We start from the raw sequence: 21,544 nt of genomic DNA on the forward strand, positions 1-21,544 counted from the left end.
CTTCATAATTATATGAAAACTTACTGTTTGTTTGTATAGACTTACGGTCTATAGAATAAATTTCAAGGAAGTAGACACTGATGTAGCACAAGCTTGCCAGAACAGAATCGGAAAGTAAAGGCAGGTTGTTAGAAACAGACGGAAGCCAACGTGATACAGTGGGACCATTGTTCAGCTCAGAAGAAGAGACTCGGGGCAAGCCTGAATAACTGAGACTGCTCAACTTCTGACTTCACAAAGAAGGAAAGTTGCGACACGATATTATCCGCTTTGATCCAAACAATGATGAGGCCAACCAAAAGCATGCTCATGGATACATTGTTAATCCCAAATTAATTCAGATGAGCAGGACCTAGTAAGTGTCCAGGCTGGGTGAGCTTTCCCAGTTTCTTTGCTGTCATAGCAGAACTCCTGGGAAACCAGTTTCCTCCTAGAAGACTGGAGAAAAACTAATTTTGTCCTTGATCTTAATAAGGCTTTTCAGAATGAATTAACAGTTAAATCAAATGGGATTCATTCAGTTCAATTTTAATTCGTTCAAAAAGAATACACAGAGTATCAAAAGAATGTGAATGAAAATGGTTCTTGTTTCTCACATTTGTATCTATTTGCTCTTAATTGGTACCATTCAGAGTTGAGGGCTTACCTTCAGGAGTGGCAATTGTGGCAGTGAGCTAACCTCAGAGACCCATCCTCATAGCTGCTATTCTCCCTCACCCTTAAGAAATGCTCTGAATTTTACATTGTCTTGGGGCATTCCAGTGAAAAAATGTTGTCTGCTATGTTAAATAACACAGCATCTCTGGGAGGGGGGGGGAGATGGGGGAATGGTAACCTCTAGAAGGACCAAAGTAAAACTCTCTTGCCATCTGAAAACTAAAATTAAGGTTAATAAAGAAATGAAAGTTAAGTATTTTTTTAAAAAGGGCACCTCTGTAAGAAATGCAAATCACTTGCATTAGTTGCAAATAGAAAAAGGATGACTAAGTAAATTTCTATTCCTGGAAAGGTCCCAGAGGAAATAACAAAAAAGCTCATTAGACTAGATTAAATATAGCAATTAATAGTGGTGAGTGTGGTTTTATACAAAGTTGCCATACAGCCCAGCCCTAGGCAGCATTGCATCCTGCTATGTTCCATAAAAAAATTGGGGTGAATTTGTAGAGTGCATTCCAGGATTGGGGTGCTGTGTTTGGGAGGGGCTTAGCATATTTGATAACTAATTATGGCAGCCCTTCGTCTTCCATGCTGATCCTGAACACTGTGGCCCTATTTGCATTATGCAATTATTTTATTTAACAAAATGTTGATTGAAATGAAACCTCTAAACGATTTACAAGAAATATTTTAAAAGTATCAGTAAAAAAACAACAACAAAACAACAACAAAGTGATGAAGGGGGTGGAGCAACTCCCCTATGAAGAAAGGTTGTTGCAGTGCTTGGGACTGTTTAGTTCAGAGAAAAGGCAAGTAATAGGTGACATGGTACAAGTTTATAAAATTATGCATTGCCTAAGACTAGAACTCACAGACATCCAGTGAAGCTGAATGTTGGAAGATTTAGGACAGGTAAAAGAAAGTACTTCCTTGTGTAGGGCATAGTCAAACTTTGGATCTTGCTCCCCCAGAGGCAGTGACAGCCACCAACGTCGATGGCTTTAAAAGAGAATTAGACTGTCGTGGTTCTGGGCTTCCAGCCACGGAAGAGCTTAGTGGAGGGAGAAGCCAGCCAATCAGCCAAGTCTCAGTGGGGTCCTTGCCTGACAGCAGAGTCTGTATACAAGGCCAGTCCAGTCCTAAGGTCAGGAGTATCACATAGTCAGATGGTCTGGGAGTCAAGAAAGCCGAGGGTCCAAGGTCATGAGAAGTAAGAAGCAGCAAGGTCTGGTCAGGAACGATGAATGTCCCCAGCCTCCACAGTGGAGAGACAGTCCCTCTCTGTGTTTCCGTTCCTTCAGGCTGCTGCTCAGCAGGTGAAGCAGACTCTTGGCCCATGACAGACAAATTCATGGAGGAGAGGGCTATCAATGGCTACTAGCTAGGATGGCTATCTCCACAGTTGGAGGCAGTGCTTCCGAATAACAGTGGATGGAAACCACTGGAGGAGAGAAGGTTCTTGTTCTCATGTTCTGCTCACTGGTTTTCCACAGGCATCTGACTGGTCACTGTGAGAACAGGATGCTGGACTAGATGGGCCATTGGCCTAATCCAGCAGGCTATTTTTATGTTCTTACGTTCTCATAAAGTACTTCTCTACATCAGCCAGTGTATGGGGTGTAACAGTGAGGAATATGCATATACAGTGGTACCTCGGGTTACATACGCTTCAGGTTACATATGCTTCAGGTTACAGACTCCGCTAACCCAGAAATATTACCTCGGGTTAAGAACTTTGCTTCAGGGTGAGAACAGAAATCATGCTCCAGTGGTGCAGCAGCAGCAGGAGGCCCCATTAGCTAAAGTGGTGCTTCAGGTTAAGAACAGTTTCAGGTTAAGTACTGATCAGATCAGATCAGATCAGATCAGATCAGATCAGATCAGATAAATTTATTGTCATTGTCCATATATACACAGTATACACAACAACGAAAATCAAACACCCACCCAAAGACCGGGTTCACATACACATTTGCACGTATCTCCAACATTCTCATCCTATTCAGACATAATCTATAAAACATAACATAATCCAGAATATAACATAACCTATTTAAAGGCATAACATAACCTAAAACCTATCTCATTCCTTCCTACTTCCTGCTTGCTATTTCTTGCAACTGGCCCTAAGATCATTATTTAGTGCAATCAGAGCTCTTGGATAGAAACTATTCAGAAGGCATGTGGTTCGTGTTTTCATTGTCCTATATCTTCTGCCCGAAGGCAACAGTTCAAAGAAGTTGTGAGCAGGATGGGTGGGATCTCTCAGGATATTGTGTGACTTCTTCAAAGTGCGAGACGTGAAGATCTCATCCAGGGTTGGTAGTTGGAGCCCAATAACATTCTGGGCAATTTTAATTATTCTCTGTAAAGCTTTTTTATCCGTTTCAGAGCTGCTCCCATACCACGATAATACACTATAGGTTAAGACACTCTCAATGGTACTGTGATAATAGGACAGAAGTAGGTGCTGAGATAGATTCAGTCCCCTGAGCATTCTCAGGAAATACAACCTCCCCTGCACCTTCCTCACAACCATATTAATATTTGCAGTCCATGAGAGGTCCTCAGAGATATAAATGCCCAGGTATTTAAAACTACCAACCCTCTCCACCTCCTCGCCATTTATGTGCAATGGTAAAAATACACTGACCTCCGGAATGACTTAAGTACTTAACCCGAGGTACCACTGTATGTGGAACCAGGCATGCTTAATCAACATAAATGATTAAAATGATTTTTTATGTGTTGGAAGCCGCCCAGTGTCTGGGGCAACCCAGCCAGATGGGCGGGGTATAAATATTATTATTGCTATTGCTATTAAAATGACATATGCAATTTTTTAAGAGGCTCTCATACGAGGAGAGGGAATAGTTAATGCAACTTAGCACTGAGGCTATGCCAAGAAGGGATTACTTTAACATGAGAGAGAATAAGGGCAGCTCTCTGCAGCCAAAGTTGAGCACGCCCCTGGCAGAGGAAATAAGATATTCTGCTTTGAGACAGAACTTGGACCACTAGTCATTCCATTTTAGTCATGCAGTTAAATGGTCTGGTAATTGTAAAGTCTTTAAATGTAATTCTTCAGAACTGCCTGACTCATTATTGGGTGTTGGGGTTGCTGTCGGGAACCTGGAAGACATGGACAGCCTTTCACAGCTTTTGTGAGGCTAATTCTCACCATAAGATGAAAGCCCCTTGCTTATGGGGTAGGCGGGTTCTTGTGTTTCGGAACAAATAATCATGAGTAACCCTTGCCTATTTTGCCTTTGTTCCCAGGCAATCTGGGTGCCCAGCTTGTTGAATATAAAGAAGAAATGTATATAACATCTGACTGTGGCAAAACCTGGAGACAAGTAAGGAAAATGAATCTGTTGTGTTTGTGTGCAGATTGCTATCTCCATTTCCTTACTGGCTCAGGCGTCTCTTCTCATATTACAGTATTGCAGTAGAGCTCCCTAGTCAGACTAACACTTCTATCCCATCCACTCTTCCTTGGCGGATTGCTTCTGGTAAAGTTGGAATATAAAGTGACCAGGGCAAACATTTGCCTCATGCAATTCACCCTACCTCAATCTGCTCTGAAAGATTGGGAGAGCCTCACAGAGCTGTGAGCTGGGGGAGGATAGGGGAGATTGTTCCGAATAGAATGCTTGCTCTGATGGAATAAGCACCATAGACACAGAATTCTACCCCATATATTCAAATATTTCTTATGTATTTAAACAAGTCTAGCACAATATACAGTCAGTTCAGGGAAATGTGTAACCATTTCAGTGTTTTAAGGACTGGTCAACACATTTCATTAATAATTAAATATATAGCATGGGATACTTTAGTAATACATTCCCCACCCCAGCCCAAAGCATGGTCATTTATTGGGTTTCCCCCCTGCTTTCTAGGTCTTTGAAGAGGAGCATCACATCTTGTATCTGGATCATGGTGGAGTGATTGTGGCCATCAAAGACACCTCTATTCCACTGAAAATACTCAAGTAATTCTACAGTAAACTTCCATTGCCACATTTTCAGGAACAAGTCTATTCCATTGGTTGATATGAGTTTTTCACTCCAAGAATTTACTAATCTAATATTTGCTCTGCAAAGATGATGGTTTGGTTATATTGATGCAGTAATAAACACCGGACCACTCTGAATGATACAAAGATCATTCATAGATGGGGCAGGCTTTTTGTTGAGCGGGCTTCCTCTGGGTTATCAGAGTCTGTTGCAGACAGAGGCAGGATGCTGAATGGGCAGTGCTTTGATCCCAGTGAAACCTCCTTTAGGTAAGATATGAACTCTACTCACTAAGATGATCATCACACTTTTTGTAGGATACCCAGCCACATGAGAAAACTTTGTTTCAACCTGGACTGGACTGCCTGGGTCACCCTGCATAGGGTTGGCACATGGGGGACCTTGAAATAGGCTGCAGGTTTGGATGAGAACTAGAGATTCCTTTGCAGCCCTGTGCTTCTATATTTAGTGTAGAGCCCCACACCAAGCTTTTGAGTTAGGCAGGATTCCAGAATGTACGAATTCTTCATGAATTCTGTTTTTTAAAGGTGGGGATGAAAGAGAAGCTACTGATAGATACTAGAGAATGCGAGGTCTGAGTACACACTTGGAGCCAAAAGAGACATTGCACTAAATCACTTGCTGCTGCATCTTTCAAAAAAACAATAAGAGGTGCACAGTGTGATTTTCATCAGAACTGTATCACAATGAAAATCTCTCTCCCCTGTAGCAGTTGTTAGCTCCATGAGGAAAACTCCCTTTCACCTTAATTGAAGTTTCTCTCTCTGGACTTATCAGCAGTTGTGGAGAGTGGTATGAGAGATGGTACAGTTTCTGTCTACACTGTTCAGTTAGCCCCTCTCCCCAAGCCACAGTCCCAATGAAAACGGCTCCCACACCTGCCCTTAATTGATGTGTTTTAAACGACATACCGTCAAGTTTAGTGTCCTGTCTAGCAAGGCCCTTAAACTGTGGGTGGGGTTCCCCCCCCCCTGCAGCTTAGGCCAGTGCATAAACCTGGGATTCTCCAGAATGCTATAGGACTTGGAAAAATATAGAGCTTATCCACACTTACCTTTCCTCTGCTCTCTCCAGGCACAGTCCATGTGAAAATCTGCTCTTTAAAGCTCAATCAGAGCAAACAGCAGTCTGCAGAAAACCCGAATTGATGTTTGCTCTGGTTAAGCACTAAAGTGTGGGTTTTTGTGGGGAAAGCTTAGAGGCAAGAAAAAAACACATTTGAACATGGAGCTTTTAAATGCTGACCTGTGCCTGGAAAGAACAGAGCAAAAGGTAAGTGTGGATAAGCACATATATGAGAAAATTTGCAGACTCTGGACTAATATAAAACCCACCATGTTGGTTTACTGGAGGAGAGGTGCTAACACCAACTTTTAAATTGCAGCTTATAGTGTAATCCTTCCATAGACATCTGTCTAGAGCAGCCTGTATCTTTGTTGTTGACGTCCATGCCTGGCACTCTGAATGGTGTTAAAAATGTAAGGTAAATTAACAAATGCTAGGGTTTTGGTTATTTGTGATATGAAAGGAGAATACAAGTTGCAAAGGAATTTCTTGGTTGGCTTATGCAACCTGGCTGGCTTAGTGAAGAACAAACCTAACATGACAAAAAGTGTTGATGGGCTATTGAGGAGAGGAATCCTTTAGCCTGCGTGGGTGAGATGTTGATGGGGTGCATGTTTGAGGGGACAGGAAAATGAAGTTTTCAAGCAAGGGGTTGCTGGGAGAGAGGAGGAGGAAGGATTGTGGAGATCCATCTTGGAGAGGGAGGCGAAAGGTTGCCTGCACTGATGTGGGTCATGCTGTAAGATCTGGACTTCCTCCATGCAGACTGAAGGTGGAAATAGGTGGGGGGGAAACATATTTCTTAAAGCGCAACAGTCTCCGCCATGTCTTCTATTTTCCAAAGGAACACAGAGAGAGGGGCAGGCACCTGACTTTTGTAACAAAATGGACATCTTCATCATATGTGAAGCTGAACTTCCACAGCAGGTCACCAGAGTAGAATGTTATAATGCTGGAAGAAATATTTACATGTATGTCTAAAAATCAAGACAGAAGTAAATCGCAAACACTTTATTCTAAAACAAGTAGTAACATCCATAGCACAACTGAACACATATTCTTAGGTCTCACTATTCCCTATAGTTGATTCTCATCTCTTTTTATAGGCTGAATCCCTTCAGCTGTCGTGACTCAGAGAGAAACTGCTGTACATACTAAACCACCATAATTTGTCTATGCATGGCAAATTCTGTGTTCTTTCCTCTGGGGTGCTTATCAGTCATTGATTTACTGGTGCAGTGTGCAAGACATGCTATTCTACAATGGAATGTGAATATTTTAAGTTTCTAATTTGGAGAACTGATATGGTTGTTTGAGGGAAATGTACTGGTGGAGAGATTTAGTTGACTGAGATAACAACCAAAATAGGCATCCACACATTGTGACCTTCTCCCTTCATTGCTGTCTTCCTCCTCCATGACGGATGGATTCAGTACATTCAGTCTCAAACCTTTATTGGCATATAGACAAAACTCCAAAAGGTTCAGTACAATAAAATCACTCAGCAAAATCTGCACCTAAGAATTAAAATACTGTTGTATAACATTCACTCATCCTCCTTGCGTACATTCACAACTCACCTACTATGGGCTTTTAAAGTCCTATGGCTTAATTAATTATTTCTAATGGTGGTGATGATCAGTGCTTATTTTCAAACCATTCTGTATAAATGAGACCTGCAATAAATAAGAAACAATATTTTTTTCATTTACAGGTTTAGTGTCGATGAAGGCCAAACATGGAGCACTCATAACTTCACCAGTATCTCTGTTTTTGTTGATGGCCTACTCAGTGAGCCTGGAGATGAGACTTTAGTCATGACGTAAGTAGAATCTACTGCACCAGTACACAAACTGCATGGGGAAAGTTGGAAGTTGCCTTTAGAAGACATTCCTTGTTTGTGTGTGCGCGTGTGTGCACGCTGGGTATACATACATGTTACAAGAATCACATCAGCCTCCACAGGCAACACAGATTCTCACTTCTGAAAATTCTGAAGATCCCCTAGAGATGGGCAGAGAAGGCTGTTGAGGATGACAAGGATACACGCAGGGAAGGAGGAGACACTGGCCACCACTTGCCCCTGTATATCTTTCCTAGTGACAAGGACTCTCTGCCTAGAATGCATGAGTAAGAGCAGTTTCCCAAAACCCTGATTGCTGTTTGTTCTGATTCAGAGCTAAACCATGGAGACATCAGTGGGGCAAATGGAAGTGTGGATGAGCCCTGATTGTGCTCAGGCACTGTGAAGGGAGGGTTAGAGACACAATTTGTCACTAATATGTAGAATTGTACACAAAATACTGTGACTACTAAAAGAGTCTGAAAATGCAACGTACATTTTTACACCCAACAGCCAAAATAGAACTTATTGATTGGTGTTACTCTCCTGCATTTTATCCCCTGTTTAACTGAAATCTAATTCTGAAGCTTTTGATCTTTCTCTTAGAATCTTTGGACACATTAGTTTCCGCTCAGATTGGGAGTTAGTGAAGGTAGATTTCCGCCCTTCTTTTCCTCGAGAATGCACCGATGAGGACTATGAATCATGGGACCTGACAAATCTACAGGTATAAAATAGTCGCTGCCACAACTGGTGACACTGGTCTGATTCGGTGTTACATGTACAAACCAGGGTGAACCCTTCTGTGCTTCTCCTCTCCTGCCTCCCACTTTGGTTTCTAAAGGGCGGATATGTAAAGCTTCCATTCATGGTCTAGATATAACAAGCTGCAGTTGCCTGTTTCATATAATTACAGAAAACTGTGGTGGTTTGCACAAACCATAGTTATTTAATAAGTCATGGTGTCATCCTGGTTTAATATCTTAGTTTCTTAACTATGATCTGTAAAAACTACAGTTTTCTAATTTCAGACAAACTAAGAAACTGCAGTTTGTTATAAACATCAATTGAAAACTTTTTAATTTCCTCCTCTTGTAGAGGAAGGGAAGTAGGGAACATTTGATTCCAAGGCTCGAAGCAGCTCATGTATTTAACACTAAGGCGGCAGTCCTGCACTGCAGTTTAAGGAGTAAGTACCATTAAATTCAGCCTTTACTTCTGAGTAGACATGCCTCGGATTCAATAGGAAGTTTTTTCATGCCTAATTGTATTGTGGGAAAATTTTCCACAGGGGTCACAGCACACATTAACCATTTCCTCCCTATCTGTGCCCCCCTCAAACAAAGCCAGCTTGCCACAGTAATTAGACAGACTCCTGGAGTAATTAGACTTTAAAAGCCACTTGTTGGTTCCAGTAAGATACTTTTTCTCAAGCCTAATTATTGTACTGTGGGGAGGTGAGGTTGCAGTCCAGATGGGAAAGCCTCATAAGCCACACCCAGCCTGTGGGCAGAATTTTCCCTACCCTTGGATGCTATTTGGGTTTCTAATCTGTGTCTTGTTTATTCCCAGAAATTGTCAGGGACTGGGCAGAGGAGGAATGGTGGAGACCGCCTCCCCAGCTTGACCCTTCCAGGGAGGAGGAAGAGGAAGACAGTTTAGATTTACAACAAGGGTTTAAGGGAGGTCACAGCTCAGGGGCAGATGAGGGGGAAAGTTGGGAAATTATGGGAGAAGAGGAGGAGGAAGAGGAAGCGGGGGGGGGGACACACAACTGATGGACACAAGTGTCTTTAGAAAGCATTCCAGACACTCCATCTCCCAGAACCCGGCAAGACTTGAAAGTAGAAGAGCAAAGAGCTCAAAGACAGAAGGCCCTTGTCAGCACCCGTAGGAGAGATGATGCAAATGACGAATGAGAAAGTGGGGGAGGCGGGGGTGGAGATTCACTTGGGACAGCGCCATTATCCAAGAGGCTGGGTTCTATAGCCTCTCTCTGTAAATACTGAAAGCAAATGGTAAGAAACATTTCCATGTCTTTGTACATTCCTGGGCAACCAGCCAGGGGTCACTGGCAGCAGCCTGACAGAAATTCAGGTTGATAGCTGGCCATTAAGGAGTCACCAACATTGATTAGTGTCATGGTTCTAGGGGTTGCTCGTGCGTAAGCCGGCTGTATCTCCCCGGCAGGGTGCAAACACCTGGCTGGGTTGCCAAAGTGAACCTTTTCTGCCCGGACAGCCACTCACCCGTGGCTGACTCAATCGCTGGCAGAATCCGTCAGTGGGCATTTCTTAAACTTCTTCCAGCAAAGAAGCTCATCTGCCCCCCTTCTCCACTGGTGCTACGCTGATTCTCTTCCCCAGAAGATGGGCTGCTTCTCCCGATCCCGGGATGCTCTCTGGAATCCCTCTGGCTTTTGCTCTCTCCCTCCGGCACTGATGGCAGTTCCCTGACAATTAGTATAAATCAAATATTACCTCTACTAATGTCAACCATTTAAAAATCTGTTTTTTTAAGTGCTAAAGAGAATTGGCTAGCTGTTAGCTAAGGTGAGCGAGTCTGCATTATTAAAAGCCATGTAGGCCAATTCAGATTGCTGGTTTTGACCTATAAAGCCCGAAATCCAGAGGGTGGTAACGTGAGAGCGGGCCTTTTCTGTGCTGGCTCCCCGCTTGTGGAATGCTCTCCTCAGGGAACCTTCTTTAGGCACCAGGCCTTCGGTTACGTAAACAATCTGTGTCCTTTTAAACTGAATGTGTGTGGGTGTTTTAATTGTTTTCTTTGTTATTATGCTATGTATTTTAGTTTTTTATACTGTAAACCTTTCTTTGATCCTTGTGTGAAGGGTGGTAGGTAAATAACAAACAAACAAACAACCTTTGTATATTTAATCCTATCTGGTAGTTATGAGAGTTCACATTCTACTCTTCAGGGCGACCTCTGCATCATGGGTCAGCGGAGAAGTTTTCGGAAGAGGAAGAGTTCCTCGTGGTGCATTAAAGGAAGAAGCTTCACATCAGCACTCACTTCCGCAGCTTGTGAGTGTAGCCCTTCTGATTTCTCATGGTGAGCTTTTCTATAGGTCTTTGTGACGGCTTAATATTCTGTATTAATCTTATTGAAAACCCCAATATTTAACAGAAGTGGTAGTTATGCACTGGGTAGAAAGAGAAAATTATTTATAGCTTTCCTTTGAGGATGTGGTGGTGGTAGTAGCAGTAATAGTCAACACTTCATATCTCCAGCTGTTCTACCCCACCTGTGCATTTGTCAGAGTTACTCAGAAGACTTCATACCCCACCTTTCAGTTCTAAAGGGCCCCCATGGTACCTTACAGACAGATTTTGAAAACAATATAGGGCATTTGAAAATAAAGAATAAATATGTACAATTTTGAAGTACATACAGCAGCAGCAGTAACTTCCCTCCCAAGGCCTTCACACATAATGTGTTCACTGCCCACCAAAAGTTGATCAGTTATTGAACCTGGAGGAGCTTCCTTGTAACAGCATTTCATAACTGTGAGGACTTGACTGAAAAGACAGTGTCTCAGTCACAACCCCAAGCAATTTCTGGTGGCCCCCAGCCCCCCCCCCCAGTTGGGCTGTTGTGTTTGTTTGTTTGTTTGTTTGATTCCATTTATGAATTTCACAGTGATTCCACAGCAAACAGTTGGAAACAAATTTCACATGTAAGAACAGTTAAAACCTAATACAGATACAGGCCAGGATAACGAACAACACTTAAAAGGCTTGTTGAAAAAGGATTGTGTTGTGTCTGGCTCCTAGCCGCTCTGGTCCTGTGTCAGTCAGAAAATGGACTGAGTAAGGACAGGAAGTAGCTACATACTCAGCTCTGAACATTTCCTGCCTTGGATGCAGGGTGGCTATCACAGCTCCTGTGACGGCCTGAAACTCACTAAAGCCATATTTCAGCTGAGACCAATGGTCCTTTTACAAGCACAAATGATCAAGCTGGTGGCACCTGCATTTAGTCCACAAAAACTAGGGAGAAACCCAGGACACAGTGGCTCAGCCATGACCAGAATCCTACTGCCCAGGTCTGGACCAGCCCTTATATAAAGGTTGTTCCTGCATGGAGTGTTGTAGGGCCAGCCCACGCTAGTGGAAAGAGGCATTGCACACATTCTTCCCAGAGCCTTTTTACTCACCACACTGCATGCTTGGGTTTGGGAAGGAGCTTGCAGGTGATAGGCAGTTTGTTTGCATTGGGTGCTCGTGGCCCTGTGGCTGCATTCCGGTTGCAGGGCTCAGTAGACTCCTGCCATACAAGAGACCCTGGGGTGGGGGCTGGCTGACCCTCACACACTTGGCATGAGATGCCCTCCCAATGGCTACAAAAGATGCCAGTTGTGTACTCGTACTCCCCAGGCCACGTACACTACAAATAACACTTTACAAATTAATAGTAAAGACAAGTCAACTTCATGATTAATGCTTGTTTGTTGTTCTGTAGTGATTATGGGTTTGAGCGTTCAGCACTGCAAAAATCTGAGCCAAACACGTGCTTTGCTGACTTTTGGTTCAACCCTGAAACTCCTCCTGAAGACTGTGTCTTAGGGCAAGCCTACAGAAGCAGCACAGGGTAAGTACTTGGGGAGTGTTCTGCTGTGGAAAGCAGCCCCATAGCTTCCTTCCTTTCTTCAGTTAATCCATTGCCTTTCTAAATGGATATTGAAAGGTTGCTGTTAGCCATTCCCAGTTTGGTTTAACAGACAAACCTTTTTCTCAGGGAACTCTGAGAGTTGTGGCTTTGGGAAGAGAATAGGGGTCTCCTAAGACTCTCAGCACCCTGAACAAACTACACTTCCCAGGATTCTTTGGGTGAAGCCATGACAGTTTGAAGGGGTATCTTATTGCTTTGAATGCATGGTGTGGATGTGGCTTTATGTGGAAGCAAGTCCCATTGACCTTGGTGGGAGTAACATCCAAATAGAGATATAGCCCAGTGCTTTGCCTGCAAAACATCCCAGGTTCAATTCCTGGTATCTCCAGGTAGGGGTCAAAATGCCCCCTGTCTGAAACCCTGGAGAGCCGCTTCTGGTTAGTCTGAACAAAACTGAGCTAGATGGACCAGCTTCCTGTGTTTCTGGATTGTGCTGTTGGTTACCTTGGTCTGGTTCTCTTCCTGTTTTCCTCCTGCCTCATCCATGGGGAGAGACCAGATCCCTCCAAGTTATGATGCATGCTGTGTTTGATGTACAGTCCCATTGTGCACTTAGATATGCTCTATTTTCATTTTTTCTACAGGTATCGCAAAGTTATATCTAATATATGTGAGGGTGGTGTGGATTTGCAGCAAAACGTATCTCAGCATCTGTGCCCTCTGACTGCTCCCAGAGGACTGCAGATAAGCATCAAAGGGGAGAGCCTTGCAGTTAAGCCTGGAGAAGATGTCACCTTCATTGTCAAACAAGAACAGGTAACTGTAATTTCCTGCCTCTGTAGATATTTGTCTCCCATCTGCTTAGTGAATTGATAGAAGCTGGGAAATGGCGTGAGGCCCTCATATTTGTTAACCACAGAAGAAAAGGCATATTAATTCAAGTGCTGACGGTTCCAATACCAGGACACTTAACACATTCTAAAACATTCCCCATAGTAGTATTTGCTAACTGGGGCAGTTCAGTGGCACCCATTGCAGCCCCAGGCCGCACACTCCCCACTCCTCCACTGAACTGAGCTACCAGTCAAAGAGACCACACAGTTGAATGGGATCAAATCAGGCCACAACTTTATTGACTACAGATGAAGTGGTTTGGCATAGACATTGAGTAAGCATTTTAATTTCTGAGCTGCCTACGGGAAATGACCTCAGGGTCAATCCAGCAGCAGGGATTCCTATGACTTACATCAAATGGGGGGGGGGGATCCCTGCCAGGATCCCTGCCTCTAGGAGCACTGAGACCCAAGCCCACCGTCTGGGCAAATGAACAGAAGCAACTCCATCATGGATCCCTTTAATGGGATACCCTGTTTCTGGAGGGGAAAGCGGGGGTACAACCCCCCCTCCAATCAAGACTAAGGTCACTCAGTGCCTAAACTGCTGAAGTTGTGATGATTGCTACGAGGTAGGCAAAACCTCCAAGTCATAGCCAATTCTCCTGATAGGCAAATTCCTACCCAGCCACGAAAATACAACAGCTACTGCAGCCGTAGGAAAGTCAATTCAATGAGTAAATGCAAAATTACTAGAGTGGGTGGTGGGCTGATCCAATGAAGAAGAGCTGGGTGTCGGGGGCAGGTGTGGGCTGCATTAAATCCCCCGGGAGCGGACCTGAGGGAAGCCTGATAGTTCTCTCTAGCCCGCTCCCGGAGAGCCCAGCTCTCTGTGCCAGTCTGCCATTGGCCAATTTGGCAGGCTGGCGCAGAGCAGGATTTCAAGCTGGGAGCACGAACTGAAGCTCACGCTTCAGCAGGGATCAGACCCTTCATTGTCAGTGTGGTGGAGGTGCTGGCCGTCCTGCAAAGCCACCGCACCCCTACCTAAAAGGGGATAAGTGGAGTTGCCCATGATCCTTGCAGCTGGGATCAACTTTCATTTGGAAGCAGGACATGTGTTTCCTTCTTTCAGGATAGAGTTTCCACTTGAGTGTGGGGTGGGGTGGGGGTGGGAAACTTGGTCAATTCTTTCTAGGGAAAGATTCCTTTCAAACTCCTTGTCCTCCCAGATCCAGCCTGGCCAATTAATGTGAAAAGAAGTTTGCTGCAGAGCTTTTCCTTGCTATTAATCCCCTCTGCTGTCTTCACATAACTTCCTCTTAACATATGTTAGGAAGAAAATGGCCCCTTGTTAGGTTGCTTGGATTATCCAAATATCACTTCTTCCAGAAAGTACTCCCAGTCTATTTTTCTTCCCCCACGATGTTTTCCCCCTCAAGGCCATGCTGTTATGAACACTGCAGAGTCTCTTCTCTTGAGATGGAGCAGGAGTGGCAAGCTACAGGCAGCCCTACTCTCTGTCCTCTCCTGATATCAAGGCTTGCAAGGCAACCCCAGCATTAATTAAAATGATGCAGCTGCCTCAGGTTGGGGAATGTTGATGAGGGGGCAGGGAGTAGCAGCAGCAGCCCCCTATAACTACTCCTTCTGAGTCCTTCCCCCATTCTCCCCTCTCTGTCTGTCCTGTCCTGGGTCTCCTGCTGCCCTCAAATGCAGTGGAGTCTGCTGTCTTGTTGCCAGTGTTGAAGTAAGAGCCAACTGCTAGTTGCCTTCTGTGTAAGGAATGTGGCGGTGGGGAACATGCCTGTGTGGGATGGCATACCTTGCCCCGGAGTGAAATAAGCTAGGGAAAGTCAAAGATAGGGTGTGTAATCTAGGAACATCCTCATCCAGAAGACATCTGACCCTATATAAACCTCTGGGGAGATAGGGCACACCCCAAATTCCTGGTCTTATATTTGTTGTGGAGCTTGTAACAAAGCTTTACAGAGCTGCGTAAACTTGGGAAAAGGAACCCACATATTCACCAGTTCTGATCCGGTTCACCATGCAGGTAGTCCTCAAAGAGCTGCTAAAACCACTCCAGTTCCAAGTGTAGGGTGCGGGACTGCAGTTGTGCTTCCTCAGCCACTATTCTGGTACCAGAGTCTCATGATGCCTGCCCATTGCCATGTTGGTTGGGGCCAATGGGAGGTGGGATCCAATAACATCTGGAGTTCCACAGGGTTTTCCATCCCTGATCTAGAGCAATGCTGAATCATCCTCTGAAAAGAAACAGAAGGGGCTTCTTCCAAGGAACAAAAAGAAAATAAATATTCCCTCCTCAGGCAGTATTCTTTGATGGATCATTCCTCATCAAGATCCAGTATTTTAGTGGAACCAACACACAGTGGGAATGGTGAATTTCCAGAGGAAGAGGAGGATTATGTATTTATTGATTGATGGTTCCCTGGTGTACATCAAAAAGGGGTTCAATCTATGTTAGAGAGAGTGACTGGGCTTGTTTCCCCTGGTGTAATGGGAGAGAGGGCCTTCTTGCTTCTGAGAAGAAGAGTAGAAGAAGAGTTTGGATTTGATATCCCGCTTTATCACTACCCGAAGGAGTCTCAAAGCGGCTAACATTCTCCTTTCCCTTCCTCCCCCACAACAAACACTCTGTGAGGTGAGTGGGGCTGAGAGACTTCAAAGAAGTGTGACTAGCCCAAGGTCACCCAGCAGCTGCATGTGGAGGAGCGGAGACGCGAACCCAGTTCACCAGATCACGAGTCTACCGCTCTTAACCACTACACCACACTGGCTCTCTCTAGTGTTTTGCCCAGCTTATCAGATACCTTATCTGGGCTGCTGCATAATATTTTGAGAGATCAGGAGCAGTTGAGCCACCCCCACGGGGGCTTTGTAGTTTGGAGGGTTTATTGGCTTAGATGTAGGTGTTTCAAAATATGACAGGTTGGTAGAGTTTGGAATAAGACTAAGATATATTGCCAGATATTCATTCTCACCATTGAAATTCATGTAACTCGGAATAAACTTTTCACTGTCCAGTTTTTTAGACCCTCAGGTTGGTTTGGGAACATTCCAAAGTGACCTGAGCTGGGGACAACAATCAGAAAAATCTGAATCTGAGGGAGAGCCTTGGATGATTAATTTACTTCTGTTGTTCTGCATGACACTGTCCCAAACACGTGGATTTTGATCTGAGCGTGGTGAGGAAGTTTGAGGGTTGGAAGACTTGATTCCCATTTTGAGGAGGGTCCTCACTGACATTTGAATCCAAGCCAAGTATGGATAAATTCATATGAACTCCCGCATTCTGAATGCTGAACAGGCATTATTCCAGGGAATATTCTCACACATTTCATCTGATTTATTTAAGAATCTTCCAAATGTCTATGTATTAAAAGAGAAGAAAGCAATCATCTTTTGCCCTATGAAAGAATTGGCAGTAATAATCCTCCTGATGACTAATTCTGTTTGTTTCCCAGTGCCAGTTTTTATGATGGAGCTGAATGCAGGTGTGTGTGTGGCTTTGTTTTGGTTTTATCTGTCTCTTATTTTTGCTGTTCTTGGCTTTTCATAGGGAGATATTTTAAACACCAAGTATCAGCTGAACCTTGGCGATGGCGTTAAGGCCATCTATGTGAATCTCACATTGACAGGTGAACCCATACAACACCGCTATGCAAACCCTGGGATTTACCGAGTCTCAGTGATAGCTGAGAATGCTGCAGGCCGAGACGAAGCAGTTGTGTTTATTCAGGTTCAGTGTAAGTCTTGACCTCTTTTTCTTAATTCTTCTCTAGTCTTTTGTCATCAACATCCTTGGTAGCAGTAGAAGTAGTCATAGCCATACTACTATTGCCATAGTTCAGTCTTGGCAAGCTGTGAAATGAAGGCTTTTGTCACTTCAGAAAGAAGCAGAGACTCAGCTAAATTTGACCAGCTAAGTGCTCTTTTTGTTTAAGAATCCAAGGTGTGTTGGTGTGTCAGGGACTGCCAGAGGTCCATAGTAGGTGCTTCCTACTAGTAGGTGATCTCTGACACATTTATTCAGTACGCTGGACCCCTGAAAGCTGTTCAGCACCCAAGCCCACCTGCTAGAAGTCAATGGAAGCATACACAGGTGGCGCATGAGCTCTGCTTTGCACAGATCCCTGTGCTACAACATTAGGTAAAGGGTAAAGGGACCCCTGACCATTAGGTCATACCATTAGGTGCTACAACATTACTATTTGTCAGTGTAGTACCTCTTGTGCAGTCTGTTTTGTGGTGATGTGCAAAACAGATAGTGTGGAAAGTCTTTCAGTAACACTTAAGTCCATCAGATGCTCTGTTTTGTTGCCCTAGCATCAAACTAGTGTGGGAACAGAGATTGTCTAGTCGGTCAGACATCCAGCAAAACCATGACTTAAGCTTTTAAAAGAGGAGGTGGATAAGGAAGCTGGTGGCAGGCAGATGATGGAGAGATATCACACCCTCACCCACTTAGCAGAGCTGCACCAAAGCAGTCTTCTTATACTCCCCCACCCCCGCTCTCTTTATTAACCAAAAAAGCACCCCTGGAAGTTGGTCTATTTTTCATCCAAGTCTTGGACACAGAAGGATCTTTGCAAAAACCTCCTGAAAGCTGATTTTTTAGCCAGGGAACTGTGATGCTTCCTAGACTTGGCAGAAATTCAGATGTGCAATTCCGGAGGTTGTCTGGCCAAGATGGAGAAACTTTCCCCATCCCACTACGCTGAAGCTGAAGCAAAATCTCTTTGTATGCTCTCTGGCCCCATAGGGTGTTGAAAGTGACTCTGCCAATATTTTGGCTCAGTCTGGTTAGGGAGTTGCACTATAACTGTCAATTTTGGGGGTTGCACAGCTCCTTTTCTCGAAGCAGAAGGCTAAGCTACTTCATAGAGTCTCCATTCTCTGAAGCCTTAAAGGCCTTTCAAAGTTGGTGTGTTCAGTGCTGCTTAAACATGGATATGAGGGGCTTCATAAAGGCTTTGGAATCTACTTCCTACGTGTAAGCATAATTAAATCCACTTCTCTTTTTCTTGATGAAAATTTCAATGTGTCACAAATATTTCTTGGGTCCCTTAACGCTATGAGTGGACATGCTGAACTTTCAAGCAAGAGCACCTCAAATTTAATTCTGTATGAGAGTTAATTCAGTGACCATTTTCTTGTATATTCTAGCATGCAAGAGAAAGTGCTGCCGGAAAGTGATTAACCACTTGGCTTTGGCCATTTACCTCAACCTGTTGGCAATGTGGGATTTCCTTGAAATGCATTGCTTATGTCTCTCAGCGCTTCAGTATGATATTGCTGATGAATTGTTTAAAGATTTCAGAACCTGAAGTGCTTGATAAATTAATAGTTTCTTAATTAATGATAGGGACTTTTTTTTAGCTCCACTGCAGGCATTACAGCTAGAAGTAGTTCCTGTTACTGGCAAAAATCAGAAGGTGAACCTGACAGCCATCATCTTTCCCAGAAACGCTAACTTTACATTGTTTTACTGGTGGATTGGAAACAACCTTCAGGTATTGACTAGTAATTAATTCTGACTTCTCCAATATTTAAAACAGGAGTTCCTAACCTGTGGCTCTCAAGATATTGCTGGACTCTCATTAGCCCCAGCCATCACGGCTAATAGGCAGATATAATGGGACTTGTAATCCAGCAACTTTTAGAGATTTACCACCCCTGTTTTAAAACTTTGCTTCTTATTCTTGTAGCACATATGAGAAACATCACAATCTTATACAATACCATTCTGTTACACAAAAGTTTGTCTCCAGTATCCTTTGTATTTACCTGAGCACTGCAACTCCTTTTTTTTTCAAGAGTAATCACAATTATAAAGACCTTTTGGGTCTTTTCTTTAGGATTTTAAACTATTATCATTTTCCAGAACTAAGGTCAGCATTAACCTTGGATAAGTGTCAACTAAGGAATTGGCTCTTCTGGATAGAATCTAGAAGGGACCCGCAACTAATTAGAAACACCAATTTCCCCCTTGATATCCATTCCTGAGAACAGAGCATTTTAGAACTAGTTACCTGACCAAATTCTCACCAGTTTCCTTCAGAAATGCCTCTATTGAGCTGCATTTCCAAGTGATTCCCTGCAGTCTTGGATGGTCACTACAAGAAGGTCCCATATGCAGACAGACCTCAGGTGGAAGACATCACTCGTGATCTGCCAGCCTGCCCCTTATGTAGAGACCCAAGAGATCGTTTTCATAGAATCATAGAATCATAGAGTTGGAAGAGACCACAAGGGCCATCGAGTTCAACCCCCTGCCAAGCAGGAAACAAGCCTTTGTTCACACAAGCAAGCTAACACACCACAGCAGAAAATGTGATGTTTCTTTGGAGTGACAATAATAGTTTTGTAACGCAGACAGTGGCCCTCTACACACGGGCTGAAAAAATCAGGGAAAGGGAGTTAGATAAAATTGCTGTAAATTGTTGTGGAAATTCAGAGGTTTGATCTCAAATCAAATTGGATTTGAGTTTGTTGTCTCTGGTAACTTCTCTCTCTTAACATCATGGATGTTGGCTTATATTATGGATGTATGACCTGTATTATTTTAGTAATACTATTGCTACAAGTCTGTCATGGCTTTGGCTAGAACAATAAATTTAGGAACAAACAAAGTATAGCAGTACGGAAGAGTGATAATCCTTTTATAAAGAGTAAATAATATTTTTATTAGGAATTCAGTGTATGAGAGGGTAAGAGGTCACCTTAGATGCTCTGATAGAAATTGGCTTATTTCTTACTTTGACCAACTTAACCTGTCCAGCTCCTTAAAACTATGCCCATTCTCAAGCAACCTGTTTGATGTGGGTGTTCAATTTCCCGCGTACAAATCACAGAAGGGAGAATCGTTGTCACTTACGCACATACAGACAGACTTCATCTACATTAAGGTCACATCCAGGAGTGGCGTGTCCTGTTTCTCCACAGGAGATGAACAGGAAGTGCTGCTTTGCCCTGCTTTCATGGCTCCTGCCATCACTGACCTACTCCCACAGCTGCCACGCAACCTGCCCCATCTACCACTGGTGAAGTGCTGCCACCATCAAGGCCAATTTTGGGCACGTCGATTTTTGGTGAAATCTCACCCAAAATGACTGTGACATTGTCCCAAATCAGCACTGATGGGGCGGCACTTCTCCACTGGTGGTGGGGCAGGCAGAAGCAGCAGCCTCACCTGCCTCATGGCTGCTCAGCTCTGGTCCCATCCACACCATCTGCTTGGCTTTGTCCAAAGAATCCTGGGAACTGTAGTTTTTTGAGGTTGCTGGAAATTGTAGCTCTGTGGAGGGTAAACCACAGTTACCAGGATTCCTTGGAGAAAGCTCTGTGCTTTAAATACAGTGGTGCCTCGCAAGACGAAATTAATCCGTTCCGCGAGTCTCTTCGTCTTGCGGTTTTTTCGTCTTGCGAAGCACGGCTATTAGCGGCTATTAGCGGCTATTAGCGGCTTAGCGGCTATTAACGGCTTAGCGGCTTTAAGAAAAAGGAAACAAACTCGCAAGAACTCACAAGATGTTTCGTCTTGCGAAGCTAGCCCATAGAGAAATTCGTCTTGCGAAGCGACGCAAAAACCGAAAAACCCTTTCGTCTTGCGTGTTTTTCGTTTTGCGAGGCATTCGTCTTGCGGGGCACCACTGTATGTTTTAAATGTATGATGTTGATGCGACCTAGGTTTCAAAAGCTTATTTGCCTACTTTTCTTTAGTTGGCTAGTTTTTTTAGTCCTTTCCCTCATTGGCTAATGTTCTGTTTGCTCATTTCGTTTGGGTAAGATTTTGAAACAACTGAGAGAATTTAGGTACCGTATTTACTCGAGTCTAATGCACCACCAAATTTAATGCACATCTCAGTTTTCAGAACCTTGAAACCAAAAAAATTGTTTGCTGGTAAATGTACCGGTAAATGTGCCATTGAATCTAATGCACACCTTTATTTTTGCAACGTGATTTGGCAAAAAAAGGTGCACATTAGATTTGAGTAAATACGGTAATTCAAACAGCAATCTCTTGGCAGATCCAAAACTGGAACTGGTTTTGGTCATGATGTCAGCTGTCTGCTTTTGCTTGCATCTTTGTACTGGTGTTACATTTGCTTGGGAGCTCTGGAAACCAGCCCATTGTGCACTGTCATCCCCCCCCCCCCCCAAGAAAAAAACCCACTGGAAATGGCTGAAATCAAAACGACTCCTGAAACCAAGTGGAGTTCGGGGCCCTCCCCAGATACAACATCATGCCAGACAGTGAGGAAAGGCTTTTTGTCTAAGGAAACTGGTATTTTGTTAGTTTTTATGCTTTTTTTGCCAGCTCTAAAGTGTTTGTCTTCCTTCTTTATTCCATTCAAATATACATTCTGATTTCCTTCATAATATAGTTAATATTTTTGCATTTTCCTTAAAATTTAGTGTCTCACATCTTTCATACTTCTACTCATGCTTGT

The 21,544-nt window shown here is 43.7% G+C and overlaps 1 protein-coding gene across 1 annotated transcript in view; it reads left to right on the forward strand.

The window, feature by feature from the left end:
- Positions 1-21,544, forward strand: part of SORCS2 (sortilin related VPS10 domain containing receptor 2) — a 122,361-nt gene that overhangs the window by 84,189 nt on the left and 16,628 nt on the right. The window contains exons 12-20 of the mRNA XM_053397582.1: positions 3,937-4,013; positions 4,560-4,651; positions 7,477-7,584; positions 8,212-8,332; positions 10,541-10,674; positions 12,085-12,213; positions 12,879-13,050; positions 16,651-16,837; positions 18,471-18,604. Coding sequence (XP_053253557.1) covers positions 3,937-4,013; positions 4,560-4,651; positions 7,477-7,584; positions 8,212-8,332; positions 10,541-10,674; positions 12,085-12,213; positions 12,879-13,050; positions 16,651-16,837; positions 18,471-18,604 — 1,154 coding nt within the window. The remainder of the gene's footprint in view (positions 1-3,936; positions 4,014-4,559; positions 4,652-7,476; positions 7,585-8,211; positions 8,333-10,540; positions 10,675-12,084; positions 12,214-12,878; positions 13,051-16,650; positions 16,838-18,470; positions 18,605-21,544) is intronic.

This window comes from Podarcis raffonei, chromosome 7, assembly GCF_027172205.1.
Source record: "Podarcis raffonei isolate rPodRaf1 chromosome 7, rPodRaf1.pri, whole genome shotgun sequence".
Taxonomy (NCBI): Eukaryota; Metazoa; Chordata; class Lepidosauria; order Squamata; family Lacertidae; genus Podarcis; species Podarcis raffonei.